The sequence below is a fragment of the Benincasa hispida genome, chromosome 11, assembly GCF_027475165.1.
Source record: "Benincasa hispida cultivar pf3 chromosome 11, pf3_genome.v1.1, whole genome shotgun sequence".
NCBI lineage: Eukaryota > Viridiplantae > Streptophyta > Magnoliopsida > Cucurbitales > Cucurbitaceae > Benincasa > Benincasa hispida.
In genome coordinates this window covers 85,566,569-85,587,408 of record NC_143488.1, presented here as the reverse complement: position 1 = coordinate 85,587,408, position 20,840 = coordinate 85,566,569, and the positions used below count along the sequence as shown (strand labels likewise).

General features: G+C 33.6%; 3 protein-coding genes across 4 annotated transcripts; all 3 read left to right on the top strand.

Annotated features, from left to right (window-relative positions):
- Nucleotides 1–2,015: 2,015 nt before the first annotated feature.
- LOC120091946 (small ribosomal subunit protein mL103 (rPPR7)-like) lies at nt 2,016–3,239 on the top strand. The gene has a single exon (XM_039050118.2). It carries the CDS (start codon nt 2,016–2,018, stop codon nt 3,237–3,239), a length of 1,224 nt encoding a protein of 407 aa, XP_038906046.1.
- Nucleotides 3,240–6,757: 3,518 nt separating this feature from the next.
- On the top strand, nt 6,758–11,069 carry TAF15 (TBP-associated factor 15). 2 transcript variants are annotated; one of them, XM_039050208.2, is made up of 8 exons: nt 6,758–6,890; nt 7,158–7,311; nt 7,453–7,811; nt 7,934–8,134; nt 8,753–8,836; nt 9,779–9,860; nt 9,938–10,064; nt 10,616–11,069. In XM_039050208.2, exons 2-8 carry the CDS (start codon nt 7,192–7,194, stop codon nt 10,843–10,845), a joined length of 1,203 nt encoding a protein of 400 aa, XP_038906136.1. In that variant the 5' UTR covers nt 6,758–6,890; nt 7,158–7,191; the 3' UTR covers nt 10,846–11,069. The 2 variants fall into 2 exon arrangements, with proteins under 2 accessions (XP_038906136.1, XP_090163759.1); XM_090307633.1 differs by having other exon boundaries at nt 6,889–6,931.
- Nucleotides 11,070–12,232: 1,163 nt separating this feature from the next.
- On the top strand, nt 12,233–15,666 carry LOC120092023 (eukaryotic translation initiation factor 3 subunit I-like). The gene is made up of 8 exons (XM_039050215.2): nt 12,233–12,670; nt 12,768–12,983; nt 13,677–13,804; nt 14,598–14,717; nt 14,825–14,914; nt 15,033–15,119; nt 15,203–15,282; nt 15,394–15,666. The coding sequence occupies exons 1-8, from the start codon at nt 12,487–12,489 to the stop codon at nt 15,467–15,469; spliced, it is 981 nt and encodes a 326-aa protein (XP_038906143.1). The 5' UTR covers nt 12,233–12,486; the 3' UTR covers nt 15,470–15,666.
- The last annotated feature ends 5,174 nt before the right edge of the window (nt 15,667–20,840 follow it).

Below are 20,840 nucleotides of genomic sequence, written 5' to 3'. Positions count from 1 at the left end.
ATTCCCAAAGTTAGATTTTGATAAGGTTTCTCTTTTTTCCAACGAGAGCTCAACCCTTTGACTTTCTTATGTTTATTTATTTCATAACATTTTACAACAGTGGACGTCATGCTCTTAAGAGTCAACTTCGAGAGATAAATTGGGATCTCTCTCTATCTGTTTATATATATGTTATGTTTTTCTCGTTAGCATTAGATAATGTATATTATGCATATATTATTGTTGTAATATATGGATGAGAGATTCAACCTCCAACCTCAGGATTTATGCTCATGTTAATATTTATATGCGTGTTCGTTTTTTCAGCTTGGTTATGAGATGGACAATGACAACCTCCACAGTGTATTCTGGCGTTTCAAAGCAATAGCTCAACAGAAAAAGGTAATTAAATTAAATTAGTTTGCAAATATAATTAGCTGATACCAATTGGAATTCTACTAATTCGACTTACAATTACTTGAAGAACACATAAATTATAATTACTATTCATCAATAAATATTTTCGTATAATATTTTATTTTTTTACATTTCAGGAAGTTACAAATGAAGATCTTCTAGCATTGGTATCTGATGAAGTTTCTAAGAAAGTTGACATTAAGATGGCTGAAAAACAAACATCATCTAAATTATTTTAGTAAAGTTGATGTGTGTTATGTGAAAAATTGTATGTGCTTTTTTTTCCTTTTTTAATTTCTTTTCTAGGGAAATTTTTGTACAGGAAGTGTGGATAAATTGGTAGCTCGAATTTCGGATTTTCCCAAATTTCTAAAAATTTCTATGGAAATTTTAAGGTATTTTAAAAAAAAATAGCAATTAATTATACTAGCTCAATTGACGTTTCCTCTCTTTTACCATAAAAAATTTTCATTTTCAAAAAATTACATATTTTCATTCAAATCTTCTAAATTTTTATGTTTTTTACATTCTTTAGGTTTGATGTTATGATTTCTCTATCCTTATTATGCTATGTTAGTCTAATGCTATGATTTTTTATTTTCGTATCTACTTCATTTTATAATAAATAATTTATAATTATTTTATATGTAAATATTTTATGTTCTTTAATTTTGTAATTAAAGTTTGATATTCGATATATTTTATAATTATTTTCCCTTTTTTTTTTTAATTTTTACTCTCACATCGACCTTTACAAAAAAAAATTTACATCAAAATGTTGTCTCATTTTATAGAAATGATAATTGAAAATGGTCAATTATAATCTAATTTAGTCACAGTCAAAATTTCATTAACTAATTATGATAATTTTCATCCATTTCCATAAAGTTTCGCAAAATTTGCAATACTTCCATCGAAATCTTCCGACTCTATTTCTCTTCTAATATCTTTAGTTTTCCACTTTTCTCGATCAACTAGATTTTCTCCAAGCTAGAAAATTATTATACATAGATAAAGCATATAACTTTTAAATGAGACATTAGTATATTCAGGTTATGTTTGGATGTATGTCCTAAAATCTCAATAAATTATAATTTATTATTTAAAAATAATTTTGATTAATTTTATTTGCTTAAACGTTAGTTTTTTTTTTTTGGGAAAAAAATTAAAATGTTAGTACAAACTATCATTTAATCATTTTAATTAATTTTATTTTGATTAACCCTAATGGACTAGAAGTGTATGAATACCTGAAGTATGGGAAATTTTTCATAAATTGAAAAATGATTATTTTTAAATATAAAAAATGAACTAAAATATTTACAAAAGTTAGCAAATTTTCAAAATCTATGAATGATAAATATTGATAGATGCGGATAGATTGGTCAATCACCGATAGATACTGATAAATAGTTTCGTTATTTTTCTATTTTTGAAAATGGGCCTAAATTATGTGCTATTTTCCTAATTTTTATTATTCATTTTCTTTACCTCCGGTTCTCACTCGCCTACCCGATACAGTGGGATTCGGCATAACACACAAAAATGGGCTAAAGTTAAACCCTACCATCGCCATTGAAGACTGTGATTTTCACATCTAAAACCCTTCGCCATCCGCCATGGCTGCGGCTCTCTCCAGAACTCCAAGACGCCTGTTTCTCCCCTCCAGATTCCATTCTTTCACATACTCAACTACTCCTACTCCACCGCTTCAACCGAACTCCGATTCCCCTTTCGCTTCATTTCGTGCTGCTAAATCCGCCATTTTGTCTCAATCAGATCCCGAAAAGCTTGCCCAATCCTTCATCCAAGCTTCCAAGCTTCCTGCCTTCCGTCGCTACCGCCCAATCTACCACCATTCCATCCGCAAACTCGCCCGTGCTCAACGCTTCGACCTCATCGATGGCATCATTCAATCCCACCACAAATCCCCCTCCGCCATTTCTGAAGGATTCTGGATCCGCCTCATCATGCTCTACTCTAGCGCCGGCATGGTCGATCAAGCTCTCCACACTCTTGATCAGGTAATCCTTCACAAACCCTGTGATTTGTCAGAGAAATCGCTTTCTGCTGTTCTCTCTGTTTTTCTCGACAATTCCATGCCTGAGAAGGTCCATGAGATGTTCAGATCCATTCCGGAGAAGATTAGTGTTACTCCGACGGTGGTTTCTTACAATCAGGTATCGAAGGCTTTTGTTCAGCAAAACGATCTTCAATCGGCTCGGAATTGGATCGATGAGATGTACAAGGATGATGCTAAGGTCGTCCCTAACATTGACTCCTACAATATTTTGCTAGGAGCTCACTGGAACAATGGCGATTTGGTCGGATTTGATGGGATTGTGAAGGAAATTTCAAAGAGAGGTTTGGATTTCAATTTGGCTACTTACAATTACAGGATTTTGAGGCTGTGCAAGAATAAGGAGTGTGCTCGGGCTAAGAAAGTGATGGATGAGATGGTTTCAAAGGGTGTGAAACCTAATTCTGGTTGCTATGATGCAATCATCCATGGCTACTGTAATGTTGGGGATATAGAATCGGCTATGAAAATTCTGAAGAGTATGCTGGAGGATGGCTATGCTTCTCCCAGTTCCCGGAGCTATTATAGTTTGATTCGAAGCATGGTTAAGGAGGGGGAGTTTGATTTGGCATTGGAGACATGTAGAGAGATCATAAAGAGGAGATGGGTTCCTCCATTTGAGGCAATGGAGGGTCTGGTTCGTGGGTTGGTGGATATGTCGAGGATTGAAGAGGCAAAAGAGGTTGTTGAGAAGATGAAGAAGAGGCTCAAAGGGCCTGCTGTGGATTCATGGGGAAAAATTGAAGCTGCTCTTTCCCTGTAGACTGAATGTTGGGTTGGGATTACAGAGATGTCTGTGAGACTGTGATGTGTTTTACATCCACGCACATATTTGATTTTGATATGTTTTGTAGGTTATAAGGGCTAGCGAACGAGCGACTACTGTAACTGTTGGATTTAGATTCAAATAACCATTAGATATAGACTCAAAATGGGTTTGGTGCAATACTACCATTTCATGACATGGCCTTGTTTTATACAATGCTACTCATTTGAAAGATTTGAGATGTGATGGTGATTATATTTATGTAAGCCGGGCAACTGGATGGTGATTGAAGTTTTCTATTTAACAAGAGAAAAGGCATCACAGTCTCACTTATATCTGGCTTTGTTGCTGCTCCACTCGTCTATCATACTGTATGGAAGTTGTTACTCGTTTGCTCTTCTTCTGCCTGTTTTTCCTCTGTTTTAAAAGAAAGGAATGATGAGTTCTACACTGTCACTACAATTTTCTTCCTTGGGACTCCATGAGTTGAATAATAGAGGTTAGAACCAACAATTGAATTGAGTACGAAAGAAATTGATAATAAAAAGAGGAACTCATCTATCTTATAAATATTGCGAGGTTTTTTACTATACGAGAGTTTTAACATGTCCCTCAAGATGCTGAATATTTGGATTCAACATTTTTTAATCGGATTTTAATTTTATTTTTTGGATTGAATGCCTGATTGAGCTAAAATTAGGTATCATTTATCTCAAAATCAGTTGACAATTATAGAAGAGTAGATTATTTATCTTATAAATATTATTAGGTCTCTTGATTTTTGGTGAGCTAAACTTTGGTCAGAGAGATTGAAGCTGCACTTCAAGATTATTGAATGAAGGGACTATGTAATAAGTTATTAGATATAGATTCATTCAAAATATGTTAATCATTTATCTCTAGCAGGTACATTGGCGGTTTATGTGCTGTTTCTGATTCTCCATTACTTATTTTTAAGTGGAAAAAAGGAACAAATAGGAATGATAGTTCATTTTCCTCGGATTTTAAATGAGACTATTTTTGCTAATTTTAATATAATTCTCCATTTTCATATTTTACGTTAGATATCGTAAACGATAGTGTAGTGGTGATAGTAAAAAGACAATGACCGCATGGACCATGGTAATATAAATGATTCCCATATTGTAATAGTAACAATGATGGTGGTGGGTTTCATGTAATTTTCAAATACAATCGATGTTGGGTTCCAGTAATTTTCAAATACAATCAAATTAAGCATAGTTGTTTTAATTACAAATTTGGAGATAGGTCCAAAATTCATTTCTATTACAAACACAAAGATAAATAACTAATCAAATGGGGCCACATTTTAGATTATCATCAATATATCTGCTGTTTTCAAAATATAGGAAAATGAATCAAAATATTTATATATATAACAAAATTAAAATTTTATTGTCTAGAGATAGACTTAGATTGTGATATTTTACTATTATTTATAAATATTTTTTTTTTTGTTATTTTGTCATTTAAAATAGGGAATAAAACTTTTTTGGTCCCTAGGTTTTTATTCTAGTTTCTATTTTATCTCTAGGTTTTAAAATGTTGCACATTTAAGAGTTTTGAGTTTTGTTTCAATTTAGTCTCTATGTTTCAAAATGTTACAATTTTACCTTTGAGATTTAAATTTTGTTTTAATTTGATCTATCGATTTCAAAATTTTACATTTTTAATCTCAAATTTTCATTAAATACTTACTTTCAATCATTGACTTCAATTTTTATAGACTAATTAAAAACAATTAGAACTAAAATTTTAGATTTAATTTTAAAAGTGATAAAAATAGTAAAACTAAACTAATTATAATTTTTTTTTATGATTTTTAATTTATTAACATAAATTAATCCCAAAAGACAGAGTGGTAAACCTAAGAGACCAAATTAAAACAAAATTCAAATGGGGTAAAATTGTAGCATTTTGAAATCTATGACTAAATTAAAACTAAATTCAAATTAAATGTGTAATATTTTGAAATCTATAAACTAAACAAACTCTACCCAAAATCTTGGAACCAAAAATGTATTTTCCCCTTTAAAATAACTTCCCTAAAATTTATGGAGAAAGTTAAAAAAAAAATACAGTTGTTTTTTTAAATAATGACAAAAATGGGGTATATGATAATTTAAAAATATATATATATAGGTGGGAATGAAAAGTATTAACAAAAATAGGATAGAATTGGTGAGGAAGGGAAATCGTGTACCCGATACATGATTAAGCTTTAATCCGGTCAACGTCAGCACGGACAGTGGACTGGTCAACCACATACTTGTTGACAGGGTCCACGATTGCTTTTTTTTTTTTTTTTTTAATAATTATATATTTAACCGTAAATTATATTTTCTTTTTTTCTTTTTTAATCAATGTAACGATTCATTTTCTAATTTTTAAGTAATCCTCAATTTTAATCAATAAAAAAAGTTGTGACTTCACTAAGTAGTATATCTCTTTACAAATGAATAAAAAAATAAAAAAAATATCATGATACTAAAGAAGATTTACAATGAGATTTAAGGACGACCCTGTAGCCTTTACCTCACATGGGTTTGTATTTGTGTGCTTTTAAACTAGCTTCGCCATGTTGCCGTTGTCGTCTACGACGAATACGTCTTCGATCATCGTCAACAACATTGAGTCGTCTTGTTTGTTGAATAATAGTTTCTATGTTGACCAACGTTTGGTCACACATTGAACCCAACTCTGGTAAATCGCGTTGTACTTGTACTCATTCGATAAAATTATTTAATACGATGAAAAATTAATATTAAACAACATTCATATCATATATTTGGGAATGTCTGATTTTAAATCTCTTACCATGCGCGCCGTCAATTGTGATAAGTGTCTCTTGATTGAATCGTATTAGGAAAAGTAGTCGTCCGATACGAATCTAATACATTTAAATCAGTCTAAATCTATAAAGTATAGATAAATAACCCAAATCATATAAACAAATAAACTCAAATCATACATGAATCTATCTATAAAGTATACATAATCATATAAACAAATCTATATATAAATCAGGCCAAATAAGGCCAAATCAGACCAAGTATACAAATTTATAAACAATTATATAAAATCATATAAATAAATCTATAAATCAACCAAAATAAACAAATATATAAAAGCCCAAATATACAAATTCATATATTAGAAAAAATAATTATTTTTTTTTTTATTTAAGGTAGATGGTGATGGTAAATCGCTTTGCGGCGGCGGTGACAGAGGGAGACAGCAGACAACATGGCGACCGGCGACAGTGGGAGGAAGAAAACGTTTCGAATGAGAGAAATAAGAGAAAGGGATGGGTTTAAGGACCACTAAGTTGTATGGGTAATCATGGACCCGTCAACATTGCATGACTGTCCATGTGGCAGTTTGCAACGGATACAATTACAACACACAATATTTTTCACCCAATCCTATTTTTTAATAATTATTAAAATAACATTATTTAAAAAAAAAATTCAAAATTTATTATTGTTATTTAAAAAAGGAAAAAAAGGTTTTGATTTCATTTCATTGTGAGAACCCGGTTCACCCCATCAAAGCCACAAGCAAGGGACTGAGAAAAAAAAGCAGAAGCAAACCAAGAATCGAAAGTCTAAACGCAACGCAACTCAGGTAACCCTATCGCTTGTCTCTTCTCCATCTTCCTCGTACCTGTATTTGCTTTGAGATCCATTCTCTCCACTACCCATTGATTCAAATTTGTTGCCTTCTTTGTTTTTCTTCATTATCACTCCATGATTTCTGTTTTCTCTGCTTTTCAATTCGAGATCTATTTTCTTACAGTCCCCCTCACGAAGATTTATGTTGTCTATATTGGGTTAAATTTTAATTTACTATATACAGTTTCTCTTTATCTAAACTGGCGCATCTTTTGTGTAGGTTGTAAGTTTGATTTCATGAAAATTGGTAAATAATGGCTAGCTATGCGGGTAAAGGATCCCCCTCAAATGGGTCTGTCTACATCTGCAATCTTCCCTATGGGACAGATGAGAATATGCTTGCTGAATATTTCGGGACAATTGGGGTATTAAAGGTTGGGAATTTTGCTTGCCCGTTTCTATGCGTATTTGCCTTTTTGTTCTATTAATATTAGGCTATCTCAAGATGCTTTACTGTCCTTTTATAATAGTTATTGCACTTTTTTTTTTTTTTGTCGCTTGTTTAATCTTCAAAGAAAGACAAGCGAACAGGTAGACCAAAGATTTGGTTGTATCGTGATAAATCAACGAATGAGCCTAAAGGAGATGCTACTGTAACATATGAGGATCCGCATGCAGCCTTTGCGGCTGTTGAATGGTTTAACAATAAGGATTTTCATGGTAGCATTATTGAAGTTCATATAGCAGAGTCTAAAAGTAAAGATGATCTTTCGTTTAATGCGGGGGTGGAACCAATTGTTGCTGCTGGTGATGATCTTGGTTTTGAGGAAAATGCTGCGGGTATGAACGGGGGCGGTGGAAGGGGGAGAGGTCGTGGTGATGCTCCAGGAAAAGCATGGCAACAAGAGGGAGATTGGCTGTGTCCAAATACAAGGTCTGTGATGTGATATTGGTGAGCAGCTCCTTCTTGCTTCTTTCAATTAATCTATCTCTGTTGCCTTCTAGCTTTCACTTATTGTTGTTTAAATGACTTCTCATGCTTTATCCTACTGGCAGTTGTTCCAATGTTAATTTTGCATTTCGTGGTGTGTGCAATCGATGTGGAAGTGCTCGACCTTCTGGTGCTGCTGGTAGTGGTGCAGGCTCTATAGGTCGTGGCAGGGGTCGTGGCACTAGCAACCAGGACTCTGGAGGCAATAGTCGTCAAGTTGGTGGCCCTACTGGGCTCTTTGGTCCTAATGATTGGCCATGTCCAATGTAAATAAAAATTTCTTTTACTTATGTGCTACCAGTATATTCTACTTTGCATTAGGTTTAGTCTTACAGGAATGTATTACCTTTGCATTTCCTTTTATGCAATATCATCATTTGGTATGTTATGAATTAGAGTCAAATTTTGTAAAACCTACTTAAATTAATTGATTCTTTTCAGTGCATATACAGATCAAAGTGGACAATATTTAGTTAGAACTTAGAAGATAAAATCCCATCCAAATAGAAAAGTAGAAGAAGATAGTATGGTTTAGTATTAAACGGCAGGAAGTTCTCTCTGCAATAATTGATTCCGCGCATCTTTGTATCCTGTCTTTCCTGCTTATCATAAGGAATAGAATAAGCATTAAAGAGGATATTGCCGAGACATTTAAATTTATGAAGTTTTTGCGTCATAATTTTACTTTCTTGTTTCTTTGGGTGTTCTCCACTTTGCCGCCGCCACCCCCCCCCCCCCCCCCCCAATGTTTTTAAATATCATGGGAATTGAAAGGATGCATCTCTGGAGAAGGATCTGAAGGAGCTGTTTCTAGATACTCGTTCTCTGCTTGGATAATACTGCTTGCTTGTATAACTGGTTCTTCCTTGGGCTTCATGTTTCAGGTGTGGTAACATTAATTGGGCAAAGCGTACAAAATGCAATATTTGTAACACAAACAAACCTGGTCACAATGAGGGTGGCGTAAGGTATAACATGAACTTTTTTTTTTTGTTACATTTTTTCTGAAAAGCACATGATCTTATTTTCTGATGACGAGTTTTGTTTTGTTATAATTCCTTTTTGACTTTTGATAGAAAATGGACTTATGTATTTCTCTAGGGAAATGCCACCTTTTATTTGATTAAGATGTCCTCTAGACTTTCTAACAAATTGACCTGAATTTGACTTTCGAGATTGACTTCTGAGATCAATCAATACAATTTAAAGCAAATTTATGATACATATGCAGTGTTGTGAACTTTAACTTTTTGGTATATCTAACACAATAGTTTAGAAAATGGAAATCAAGACCTGTTGTTGAAAATGAAAATGGGAACACAGACTTTTACTAGACCTTTGAACATTTTTTGTCTTGAAAATATGAGACTTCATGCCCCGACCAGGAGGTTAGAGGTTTGCATCCTCCCACCCCCTCTTGTTGAACACAAAAGAACTATGAAATTCTTACTACTTTGATAAACTTTTAATCTTTGGTAGTGGTCTCTCCGATCATACAAATGAAATGATTTGTAGATTAGCAAGGAATGATTTTGAAATGGTAAAAATCTCTTAGGGTGATCTATTTGGGAATGGTTTTGAAATGGTTAAAGTCACTTTTATCATTCTTTAAAATCATTTCGAAACATGTTTTTAAGGATTTAAAAGCAATTTTAATGCTATGAAAGTCGTGTTTAAAAGTGTAAAATTAAACATTAGATTGATTTTGAATGATATTTCTTAAGTGATTTTGAACATGAAAAAAGTGATTTGAACAATTTCAAAATCACTTCCAAATATGTCCTAATTGCCTTACCACGAACTCACTTGAATAGATCTGTCAAATTGGTTGTGTAAGTAAGTACTTGAGTTGTACTAATAATAATAGCCTACTACAAAATTCTCTTATTTTTTCAATTATGATTGAACAGAGGAGGGCGTGGTGGAGGTTACAAAGAACTTGATGAAGAAGAGTTGGAGGAGACTAAACGACGGCGACGAGAGGCTGAAGAAGTAAGATGATGGACCATTATTTTGTGAAAAAACAGTTTTCTGATTGCGATTTGACAATCTTTTAATTATAATCTCAGGATGATGGTGAGATGTATGATGAGTTTGGAAACCTTAAGAAGAAGTTTCGTGCCAAATCCCAGCAAATGGAAGCTGGTCGGATACTTCCAGGTGCTGGACGAGCTGGATGGGAAGTTGAGGAACTAGGTACGAATCTGTTCTTAAACACCATGTGGTTGAACTTGAAATTATTTTGAGAATTCTGCTTGTGTGTGACTGTTAAATAAAAGCTTGCAATATCGTTGGAAAATTTAGCCCCCCAAGAGGCAGTTAGGATCTGCCGTCTCTTAGTGTTACTACTTGAAGATCGCATGTTCGAATATATTTTTCTCTCTTTTTGATGAAAGAAACAATTTCATTGATGGTATGAAATTACAAGAGAGGAAAGACCCGAAAGGGAGTTACAAAAGACCTTTGAAAGGGGTCTTTGAGTTACAAAAGACCCGAAATGGAGTTAAATTCTCGATGTCTCCAAAGTTTGGGCCTTGGGGCTGGTCGGGCCTAATAAAATTGTCTGGAAATTTTCGTGTTATGTTTTTGAAGTTAAAAGGAAATTGTAAGGAAGGAAGTTTGATGGAGAAATGGAATTTATTATGTTCAAAATCCCAAATATTATGATCGTACTGATTATCCTGATAAAATGATTTAGCTTGAAATAAAGCAACCTAATTACATGGTATGTAAACTTCTTCTTCCAGGTGTAGTTGAGAAAGATAGGAGGGAGAGAAGTAGAGACCGAGGAAGGGAATGGGATGACCGAGACAGAGACCGAGACGGCAGCAGAAACAGAGAAAGAGAAAGCAGGGAAAGACATCGGAGTCGAAGTAGGGAGCGAGATAGGGGAAGAGATCGTGATCGAGATTACGAGTACGAGCGAGATAGAGAATATGGGAGAGACAAGGACCACCGGAACAGGCACCGATATTGAGATCGAGTGCGGGTCTGTCTGTGAATTGATAACCTTTGGGAATATAATTTTGTCGAGGACCTTGGTGGGAATGGTTGAAACATTTGGTTTAGAACAATATGGTAGAACCTCATGGGTCTTATTTTTATGAAAGATATTCTATTTAGTGCTGTGATACAGCTTTTTGTTACTTGAAGAAATTCAATCAGATTCGTAATCGAATTTGCGAAGCGATTGTAATTGTCTTGGCTGGCCTCTGACCAACAATTCCAAATTTGGTTTGAGTTGCACTGTTTTTACTGTCTTTTGCATCCTTAATAAGTAATAAAAAGATCGGATCAGAAAAGAATCATGAAAAATTCGAGCGTTGACGTATTTTCATCCGGCCGACTAATGAAATTAGGAAAAGAGAACTCATTTTCATTAACTAATTAACAAGTTTTTGATTCTAGTAAAGTAATAAAGAATAATAATAAGGAAAGGAATGGAACCTTGATTCTATATCAGCTTTTTCTATATCATAGGAATCGAAATAATAAATCTTCTTATGATTCTTGATGTTTCGATTTTATTTGTTTCAAAAACATTTTGTGTTTTCAAATCAAATAAATAATTTTATCTACGATTCATTGGAACAAAAAAAGCCTGACTAGGTAAGGTTTGTGATAGCAACAAACGATGGATAATTCAGAATTTATGATGAAAGTATGCCCTACCCACCTTCCATGAACAAATGGATATCCAAAGCCTTCTTGATTAAGTTACAATTATACTCGAGAATCCTATACAAGTGAGAATAATTATCTCAAAATTACGAGAATTTATGTCTAAGATAGATATCTTTTGTGGAAATAGGTGTGAATCTTCCATCTTTACAACCTAAGGACTAGAAAGTAAAACTAGTTGTATTCAAATTGAAGTACAAAAATGTTCCATCTTAACAACGGACTAGAAAGCAAAGTCAATTGTATTCAAATTAAAATACAAAATAATCAGAAGTGCTATGAAAACCAACTAATTAAAAAATAGCTCAAGATACTATGGTCTATCTTACAACTTTGGTATATTCTAATTTCTATATTTTGAAATTGTTAATTTTAATTGTAGTATTTTAGCTTTGATTCAATTTGGTCCTTATACTTTTAAAAAGTGATAATTTTTGTCTATTCATTTTCAAGAAATCGAAACCGTCATTTTTTTTTAAGTTCAAGAATTAAGATGAAAATTTTGAACAGGAACCAAAATAAATCCAAACCAAAGTTATGGAGACAGAATAAATAATATTTGAACCAATTTTTTTTTTTTTTTTTTTTTTTTTACTATAACACCACTTTTTTAAAATATTTAAACAATAGTATTAAAATTAGGGATTCATGCCAAACTCGCTCTAAAATCGGCACTAGGTGATGGGGGCAGGCAAAGATGAATCGGCTCGGATCGGTTCAAATCCAGAGCGAACCGAATCGTTAGCCGCTCATGTTAAGCCGCATAAATACCGGGCCCAAGCCCAAATCTAAATTGTAAGAACATCTACCCTAACCCTAAATTTCCCACACTTCCTCTCATTCCCCATCGCCGGCGTCTGTTGTGGTTTGCAGCCTCACCTCCGCAACCGGCTCTATATTTTCTACGAGCAGATTTTAGCTTCGAACTTCATCGAAAATGCGCCCAATCTTGATGAAAGGCCATGAACGGCCATTAACTTTCCTCAAGTACAATAGGGATGGCGATCTTCTTTTCTCCTGCGCTAAGGATCACAACCCCACCGTCTGGTACGCCGACAACGGCGAGCGATTGGGGACTTATCGTGGTCATAATGGTGCCGTTTGGTGCTGTGATGTCTCCAGTATGTTTTACCTTCTTATTTTTACCTTGTGTTTATTCGGATTGGCTAATGGAGTAATCTGAGTCTGAACTTGTGTCCGGCTCTACTTTAATTTCAGGAGATTCAATGCGGCTTATCACTGGAAGTGCGGATCAGACAGCAAAATTGTGGAATGTACAAACTGGACAGCAACTCTTCTCCTTCAATTTCGATTCACCTGCTAGGGCAGTTGATTTCTCTGTCGGAGATAAGCTTGCAGTTATTACCACTGATCCTTTCATAGAGCTGCCTTCTGCTATTCATGTCAAACGCATTGCCAGAGACCCCTCGGAACGTAAGCTATGTTTTTTTCCCAATTATTTCTATAAGCATCATTATCTGGTTCTTATGTACTGTGGTTGTTCTTCGAATATGAATTTCATTCAATTGAAGATACTTCTTTTCTTCTTTTTAGGTATCAATTATGTACTTCGTTTCACGATTTTGAATTCTCAATCGTGCACTTGAGTCGTATAATACATGTTATAAGGGTTTTGGTGGATTGCATTCTGTTTGCTTATTCGTGAATATTGTTTACTTCAGCATTGTTCTTTTTAAGCAAACAAATATTGATTGTGAGCGAGGATCTTGTTGTAGCTAACATGAAAGCTGTTTTATTGTGAAGTAATAGGATTGTCGTACACATTTTCAGATCTTCAACATGCATATTTTCACGCAATAAACTTACAATAGCTTTGAGGAAATAAGCAATTTTCTCTGTCGTAGAGATACTAGGTCACAAGGCCCCAGGAGTATCTAGATGATATAATTTGTGTAAGATTACTGCAGATTTCTTTGCGTTTTATCGGTTTTGATGCTTGTTCTCCCTTATAAACAATTAATGGGCTTATGCTACTATAAGTTTGTTTTGAAATTGATGTCTCAGTGAATATTGCTGAATTCAACAATTTTGGGATTAAAATGGATATTTGTTTTTGGCTCTAAGCGATTTGTATATGCTCATTAAAGTATTTCTGATATGCTGCAGAGACTGGTGAATCTGTGCTCGTTCTTAAGGGTCCCCAAGGAAGAATCAATAGAGCTGTTTGGGGACCTCTAAATAAGACCATTATAAGTGCAGGAGAAGATGCTGTTATTCGCATTTGGGATTCTGAGGTAATGATCGTGCTACTGGATGCTTGTCAAATAGTATAATAATTTATTATGAATCCTATTTTTTTAAATAAAAGTATAAGAACATTCTGTAGGTATTTTATTGGATGTTGGACTAACATTCAGTAGGTATTTTATTGGATGATGGACTAACATTCAGTACGTATGTTATTGGATGTTGGACTAGATCTGTCATATTTGAATTGTTGAAGATGTATTGCTTTGTTTATTTTGATCTGAGTAACTAGGGCGAGTGGGTGAAGTGTTGGGAACTTGGACAAATGATGTCTTCCTAGCCAAGTCGCTTGTTCTAACCATAACCCCAGCAACTTGTCTATTATGCTCTCCACATAAAAAAGTTGCATTGCACTTCAGACTACAGTAGTAGAGTGTATGAAGAAAGTTGAAACATTGGTCAAGTGTATTGTCTATGCTATATTTATAAACTTGTTTGCTTGAGAATTATTGTGAAAAAATTGCAATAACAAAAACTAGAAAATTGAACATTGTATGTAAGAGGTAAAAATTAATATATACTTTTGGAACTGAAGTCTTTATATTACATTCAAAGGCTCTAAGGTAAAGGGCCAACAAAAGTTTCCCCATTGTTTACACTCTTATGTGCAGTAAAGGAATTCATCTCTGATCTATAATCAAGATGTGCGGTTGCTGAATTTAATGATCTAACTTTTTGTTTATTGTTTGTGACTTCTACTTATATTTATAACTTTTTTATGTTTCTCGGTGAATCTGGTTTATCCTCCACTTGATGCTTAATTCAATAATTTAACTGCAGACAGGTAAACTTTTAAAAGAATCTGACAAGGAGACCGGCCATAAAAAAACAATAACTTCCCTTACGAAGTCTCCTGATGGTTCACATTTTATCACTGGTTCTTTGGACAAGTCTGCAAGGGTACCGTACTCAGATCTCTGATTCTTCAAATCCCCCTCCCTCTCCTCAACATTTGGTTAATAGATTAACATTTTGGTGGTTTAGTATAACATTGTTTTTAAATCCAGCTGTGGGATACAAGAACATTGACGCTTATCAGGACATATGTGACAGAACGCCCAGTCAATGCAGTTACAATGTCTCCACTTCTTGACCATGTATGTATGAGTGAATTGCCAAAGTAGCGTTGCTAGAGTTCTGTTTGTGAGACATTTGTGCTTGATTGTCTGGTATGTTGTTTAATATCTCGACTCAGATTGTTTTTATGGCTTTTAGGTGGTGCTTGGTGGTGGTCAGGATGCATCAGCTGTGACAACAACTGATCATCGTGCAGGAAAGTTTGAAGCTAAATTTTATGACAAGGTTCAATCTTCTATTGGATTTTTCTTGTGACCAATAGAGTTAGAGTCAGTTCGGTTATATGATATTTCTCTTTTGTCTAATAGATCCTTCAAGAAGAGATTGGAGGTGTGAAAGGGCATTTTGGACCCATCAATGCCCTGGCTTTCAATCCCGACGGAAAGAGGTATGGTGTATTGCACTGCTTGCATGTGAAAAACGAACCAAACCATTGCATTGATTGGCTAAATATTGGACAATGATTTATATGCTTATTATGGATTTGGTTTTCTTTTAGTTTTTCAAGTGGAGGTGAAGATGGTTACGTAAGACTGCATCATTTCGACCCTGATTACTTCAACATCAAGATTTAAATTTGCTGAGCGGGGAGAAGGAATATTTTTGTTGCTTTTTGGGATGCAGTTCTGTATGGAGGCCTCGGTGATGAAATTTGCACAGCGATGTATTAAAAGGATGGGCTTTACGTGTAGTCAAGAAACCTTGCCTCATAGATTTTTTACATGGTGATTAATTCAAATATCTTGTGGAATGATATTCATATTTTGTGTGACGAGAGGCAGAGTCTTAAGAGCAAACGCTCTGCACTTGGAATTCGATTGCAGCATAACTTAAAGAGGATATGTTGAACTAGTAGGCACCTTCAGTTCGTTATAAATTAAAGCTAATCCCCTAGGAGAGATTCAAACAAAAGGCACTAGTTTTGGCTGGAGACATGCAAGATTTGTAATGAATGATAAGAGAATAATTTTTTGCCATGTGGATGACTTACCATCAAAATCATAGTTGCAGATTTTGAAAGGTTACTTCCTAAATTTCCTCTTGTGAAGGTTTTATAGTGGAAGTACTTTATCCTCGTTATCCTTGCTAATTCTCCAACTTTCACTTGACAAGCATAGCTTAATCTTGCAAAAATTGAGGCATTTCTTAGCATAGGATAGTTGGAAGCTTAAAACAACTCAACTATTAATGTACTGAACATTTGGTACTTAACATGGAAATTTGAGATTGAAGTCCTAACAATTGTCTGGTTTGTCTTGGAGTTCTGTTGTTCATCTTTTACATTAATTTCTTTATTTAATTACTTCAATTTCATTACCTTTCATTCATTAAATAAAACTGGATGTTAGTATTTGCGGGTACTTACATGAGTTAGAAACCCAATTCGAAAGATAACTCATAATGTGTACATCGTGTTATAACTTGATCCCTACAATCGCATTAGGCATTTTTATATGCTTCGAGCACGAACTCAAGATATCATATGTGTGTCTTACTTTTTGGTGGTCAAAGCATACAAATTTTAGAGTTAATTAATCACATTGACTGAAATGAACAGTTGTTAGATAGATTATTTCACTTTTTTTAAGGTATGCGAGTCTCAAAAGTATTCTGACAGGACCTATGTTGGTCAAGAAATAAAATCTCCACTCTTAAGGTCCATGTAAGTCTATAAGGATGTTTCAAATCATGAACTTGGACTCTTGCACTTAACTTTGCGTCTTAGTAAGGCAGTTGAATAGTTTGGAGCTTTGTTGTTCAATTAAGCCTTCCCTTTTGTTTTCCATTAACTTTGCTTAGACTATAGCTTAATTTTCCCTTATGTTTTCTTAGTTATGTTGGTCAATTACGGTGTCTTTTCTCCATCATTTGTGTCTGCACTTTGTGTATGGCGTGTGTGATGTTGAAGTTTTAACATACTTAAATTTGTTGTGGTTCCATTAGTTTAAGGTTCTGAGTTGATAGAAAAGTTTTAACATCATTTGTGTTTGCACGATAAATTTTTTCCCTTTTTTTTTTTTAAAAAAAAATCAATTAACTTAAATTATTACTATGGAAAAAGATATAATTAAATAGTCTAAGTTTTTCACTAATTTTTATATGATTAATTCCACATGGACAATTTAAATTTAAAGAGAGATTACTCAAATTTTCTAGTAGAAAGAAATAATTATGAATCTATCTATCTATATATATATAAACATTCAATTTAAATATATTCATTATCTTGACTATTAAATAATTAAATTTGAAATTTAAATATACTATTTCTATAATAATAATAATAACAACAACATAACATTAAATTATTATAATAAATAAATAAAGGTTAACGTGGCGGGATTTGAGATTCCTATTCTTGTTCTCATCCTCGTTTACCTTACAAGAAATTTTTTTTTCCACACCCTCCCTCATTTCTCGCCCAAATGGAATACACCTTGAGCCCATTCTAGAAAATGGACATCTCTACAAATAACACTAGTTTTAATGAAGAGTTAAATGAAGGGATAGTTAAACCGAAAATAAATATAAAATAAATGATATGAAGTATTGGCCGACTTGAAGTAAATGACAATATGAGAGTCAAATTAAGAGGTGTTAATGGGTTGGGTTGGTTGGATTGAAGCACTTTTTAGACTCAATCTAATCGTTTGGACTGTAAATTTCTTCAACTCAAACAACCCAACCTAACCCAACCATGAAATATTTGGGTTGGGTTGGTTCGGCTTAATTTGGCCATTATTTAAATATTTATCTTAAAAAAGTAGTAACATGTTAATATGTAAAAGAATTTGTTTAATTATTTTCACATATTAAATTAAGATTAAAAATCAATTTTAATTGTATTATGAAAAACTTATTTCCATATTGTTAAAAAGATATTTTAAATAATTGGTGGATAATAAATAATCTAAAAAGATATGAAATTAAGTAAAATTAAAATAAATATATGTATATATAATTGTATTGGAAGTAAAAAAATGTTTAATATTAATTATAAGTTTGGGTTGATTCGTTTATTCTGAACACAATCTAATCCAAATGAATTAATAACTCAACCCAAATCGGATGGATTGAATTGGGTTGATCGAATTTTTTTAATACCCCTATTAAGATGCATAGGCAAGTAAGAAAATCGCCTGAGGTAACCGATTTTTGGATGCCACGTTTTCTTCATATACATATATATATATATATATATATATATAAGAAAATCAGACATGAGGATTTCCATGAGTAGCGGAAGGATCGTTTCAAATCCATTCGAAATTGAACATAAACAATTACAGTATAAGAAACGGAAACTAATAGGTCATGCATAACAAGAAATTGCAACATGCTTTAAGAGAGAGTCAAGGGATAGAGTATGTATACCTTTGAAGAAACATTCTTCACGATTCTCTCGATCGATCTCCAAGCATCTAAGACAACAATACACAACCCTCGAACAACACGACCGGTGCACAACACGAACACAACGATCATGAACCCAACAAACGACCTCTAGAACCTCGAAATTAATCAAGTTGAGTGAGGACACCACCACAATAGTTACCTTGGTATTCTTAATGTGAGAATCCAGGAGTGTGGGCTCTGTATAGACTTGGTTAAAGAAAGAGATAGGAAGAACAACAATCGTGTAGACGATCAAGCAAGTGGGAGATGGTATGTTGTCTATCGTATAGACGATGTGATTGATCGTGTAGAAGATGACAACCTATCGTATAGACAATACCACGCGATCGTGTAGCTACGACCAGCTGAATGAATTATCGTATAGTTAATGTCCACGATCGTTTAGTCTCTCTACTAGCTATCGCTTAGTGAAACATTTTCACTTGATAGCTTTTCTGTGAGTACTTTCTGAATCAAGTAACTTCTAATTTTAGGTAAACATTTTTCCTTATATGTCACGGTTACCATAAAACCACCAGTAACTTCCCACTCAATTGGTTATTAGAGAAAAATAGATAATTATCAAATAATTAATATTATTATAAATAAATATGATAACCAACTTACCATATTATATTTATAACTTATAGTTTTAATATTTCATCTCATGAAACATATAAAGCATAGTTCTTTTTCTATTTTATGGTACTTAATATAAATCATATTTACATTAATCATCCACTTGATGTATCTCATACATCACACTAATTATATCATATATAATTAAATTTTCTCTTGTCAATTTGAACATTTCAAATCAACCCCAAAAACTGATTCTCAACTTGAATCCATTGAGCTACCAAGGGACCTTATGGACCTGTAGCTTGAAGCTCCAATGGTACGTGAATAATTGACTGAACTCTTTAGTTACGGGATCCACCATCGTTTTACGAAAGCAACATACAAGTAGGTAGTCGATAAGGTTGCGGTAAGATTGTCGGTATTTTTTACTTCACTTCTGGTAAGGCTCATCGGTCTTCACGTTAACTGCCGGATACTCGATTAAAGACCGACAGCTGCATTCTTCTCACTACGAATATATTTTGTGTCTATATCAACCAAACAACAGTGTGATAATCCTTCATAAATTGCTCTTAAGTACAGCTGGGCCAATTTACTGTTTTGCCCATGTAGTTCGAATCAGCCCTTTAAGAGAGCAATCTATCTACTTACCCTTGCTTTGGGGAAGGAGTGAGTTCCATCTTGTGTAACTAAATTCCCAGCTCCCAAATCAGACAAATCCCCATAAAGGTAGGCCTGTTGGATTGGCAATCTGGTCACTCTCACCTATACTAATCAAAGGACTGTAGGAGTTCCCAAAACACTCAAGATTGAGGTCATGTCTCCTATGGTCGTTTAGGTGATATGTAAGTCTCAAGTATCAACGACATTATATAAAGAGACAAATCATCTCGTGGTCCAGTCTTATACAAACTCTTTGTATAGGACACTCTCGCTCGCATGTCTCCACATGAATGATCAGGACTAGACCATTTGTAGTAGTTCACAACAATTGTAAGCCTCTATAAAGTGGGTCGTATCCGTAGTGTCACTAGGATTCCAAGTAAATTAACAGTTACATATATATATATATATTTCACCGGGCAGGAATACGAACACACACTGAATCAATTATGGTAGCTAGTTGTACAGGACTATGGTATTTTTTAAAAATGTTTGTGCTAAGAGTATTTTGACAACTTTAGAATCCCAGGAAATCCTCAATCCCAGCTTAATCTAAATCATGGTCGCATCTATATTTTAGCTTGAAAGAGATGGTTGGGAGAGACGTCCAATAGTTTGAATTGGTTGGTATACCGTAGACATTCAAACCTCAAATCTTTAATTGAATACATGTCTCTAATTTTTTTTCTTTTAAAAAAAAATTAAAACATTCGTCAAAATCCCTATCAACAAGACAGGTAAGCCCATTCGAAAAATTGTCAAGTCATAACATTGAGTGGCAGAGAACACCTCCACCGGCCAAAGTGTCGGCCACCACATTGTAATTTCTACTCACGACGTGTGAATGTAGCCAGTTTATTTACAGAGCTGCTTTATATTGGTGATGTCTCTATTGATATGGCTTAAGAATTTGTGTTTCTTTTATTTATTTTTATTTTTTTTATTTTCATGTACACGCAAACTTTAATTATCACATTAAAAAAGAAAATTGTAGGGTTGAAATTTTAAAGATTGTTTTAACTTTCTCCCGAAGTTAATAGGAGTTATTTATAGTTCAAACTAGATAAATAAATAGTATTCAATGCTTTGTTTTCGTTTTTTCTTTCCTTTTTTTTATCAAATTTTTATATAATCTTAGAAGACCAGATATGAAATTAGAAATTAAGAAGATGAGAAATTCAAATCTACATCGACTATCTTACTATTTTGAGTTATATTGTTCAGTCGGGAAAATAAACAAATAAATAAAATAACTAAAATTATGAAAATTAGATAATATGAAAAGTTGAGTGGAATTTTGAAGTG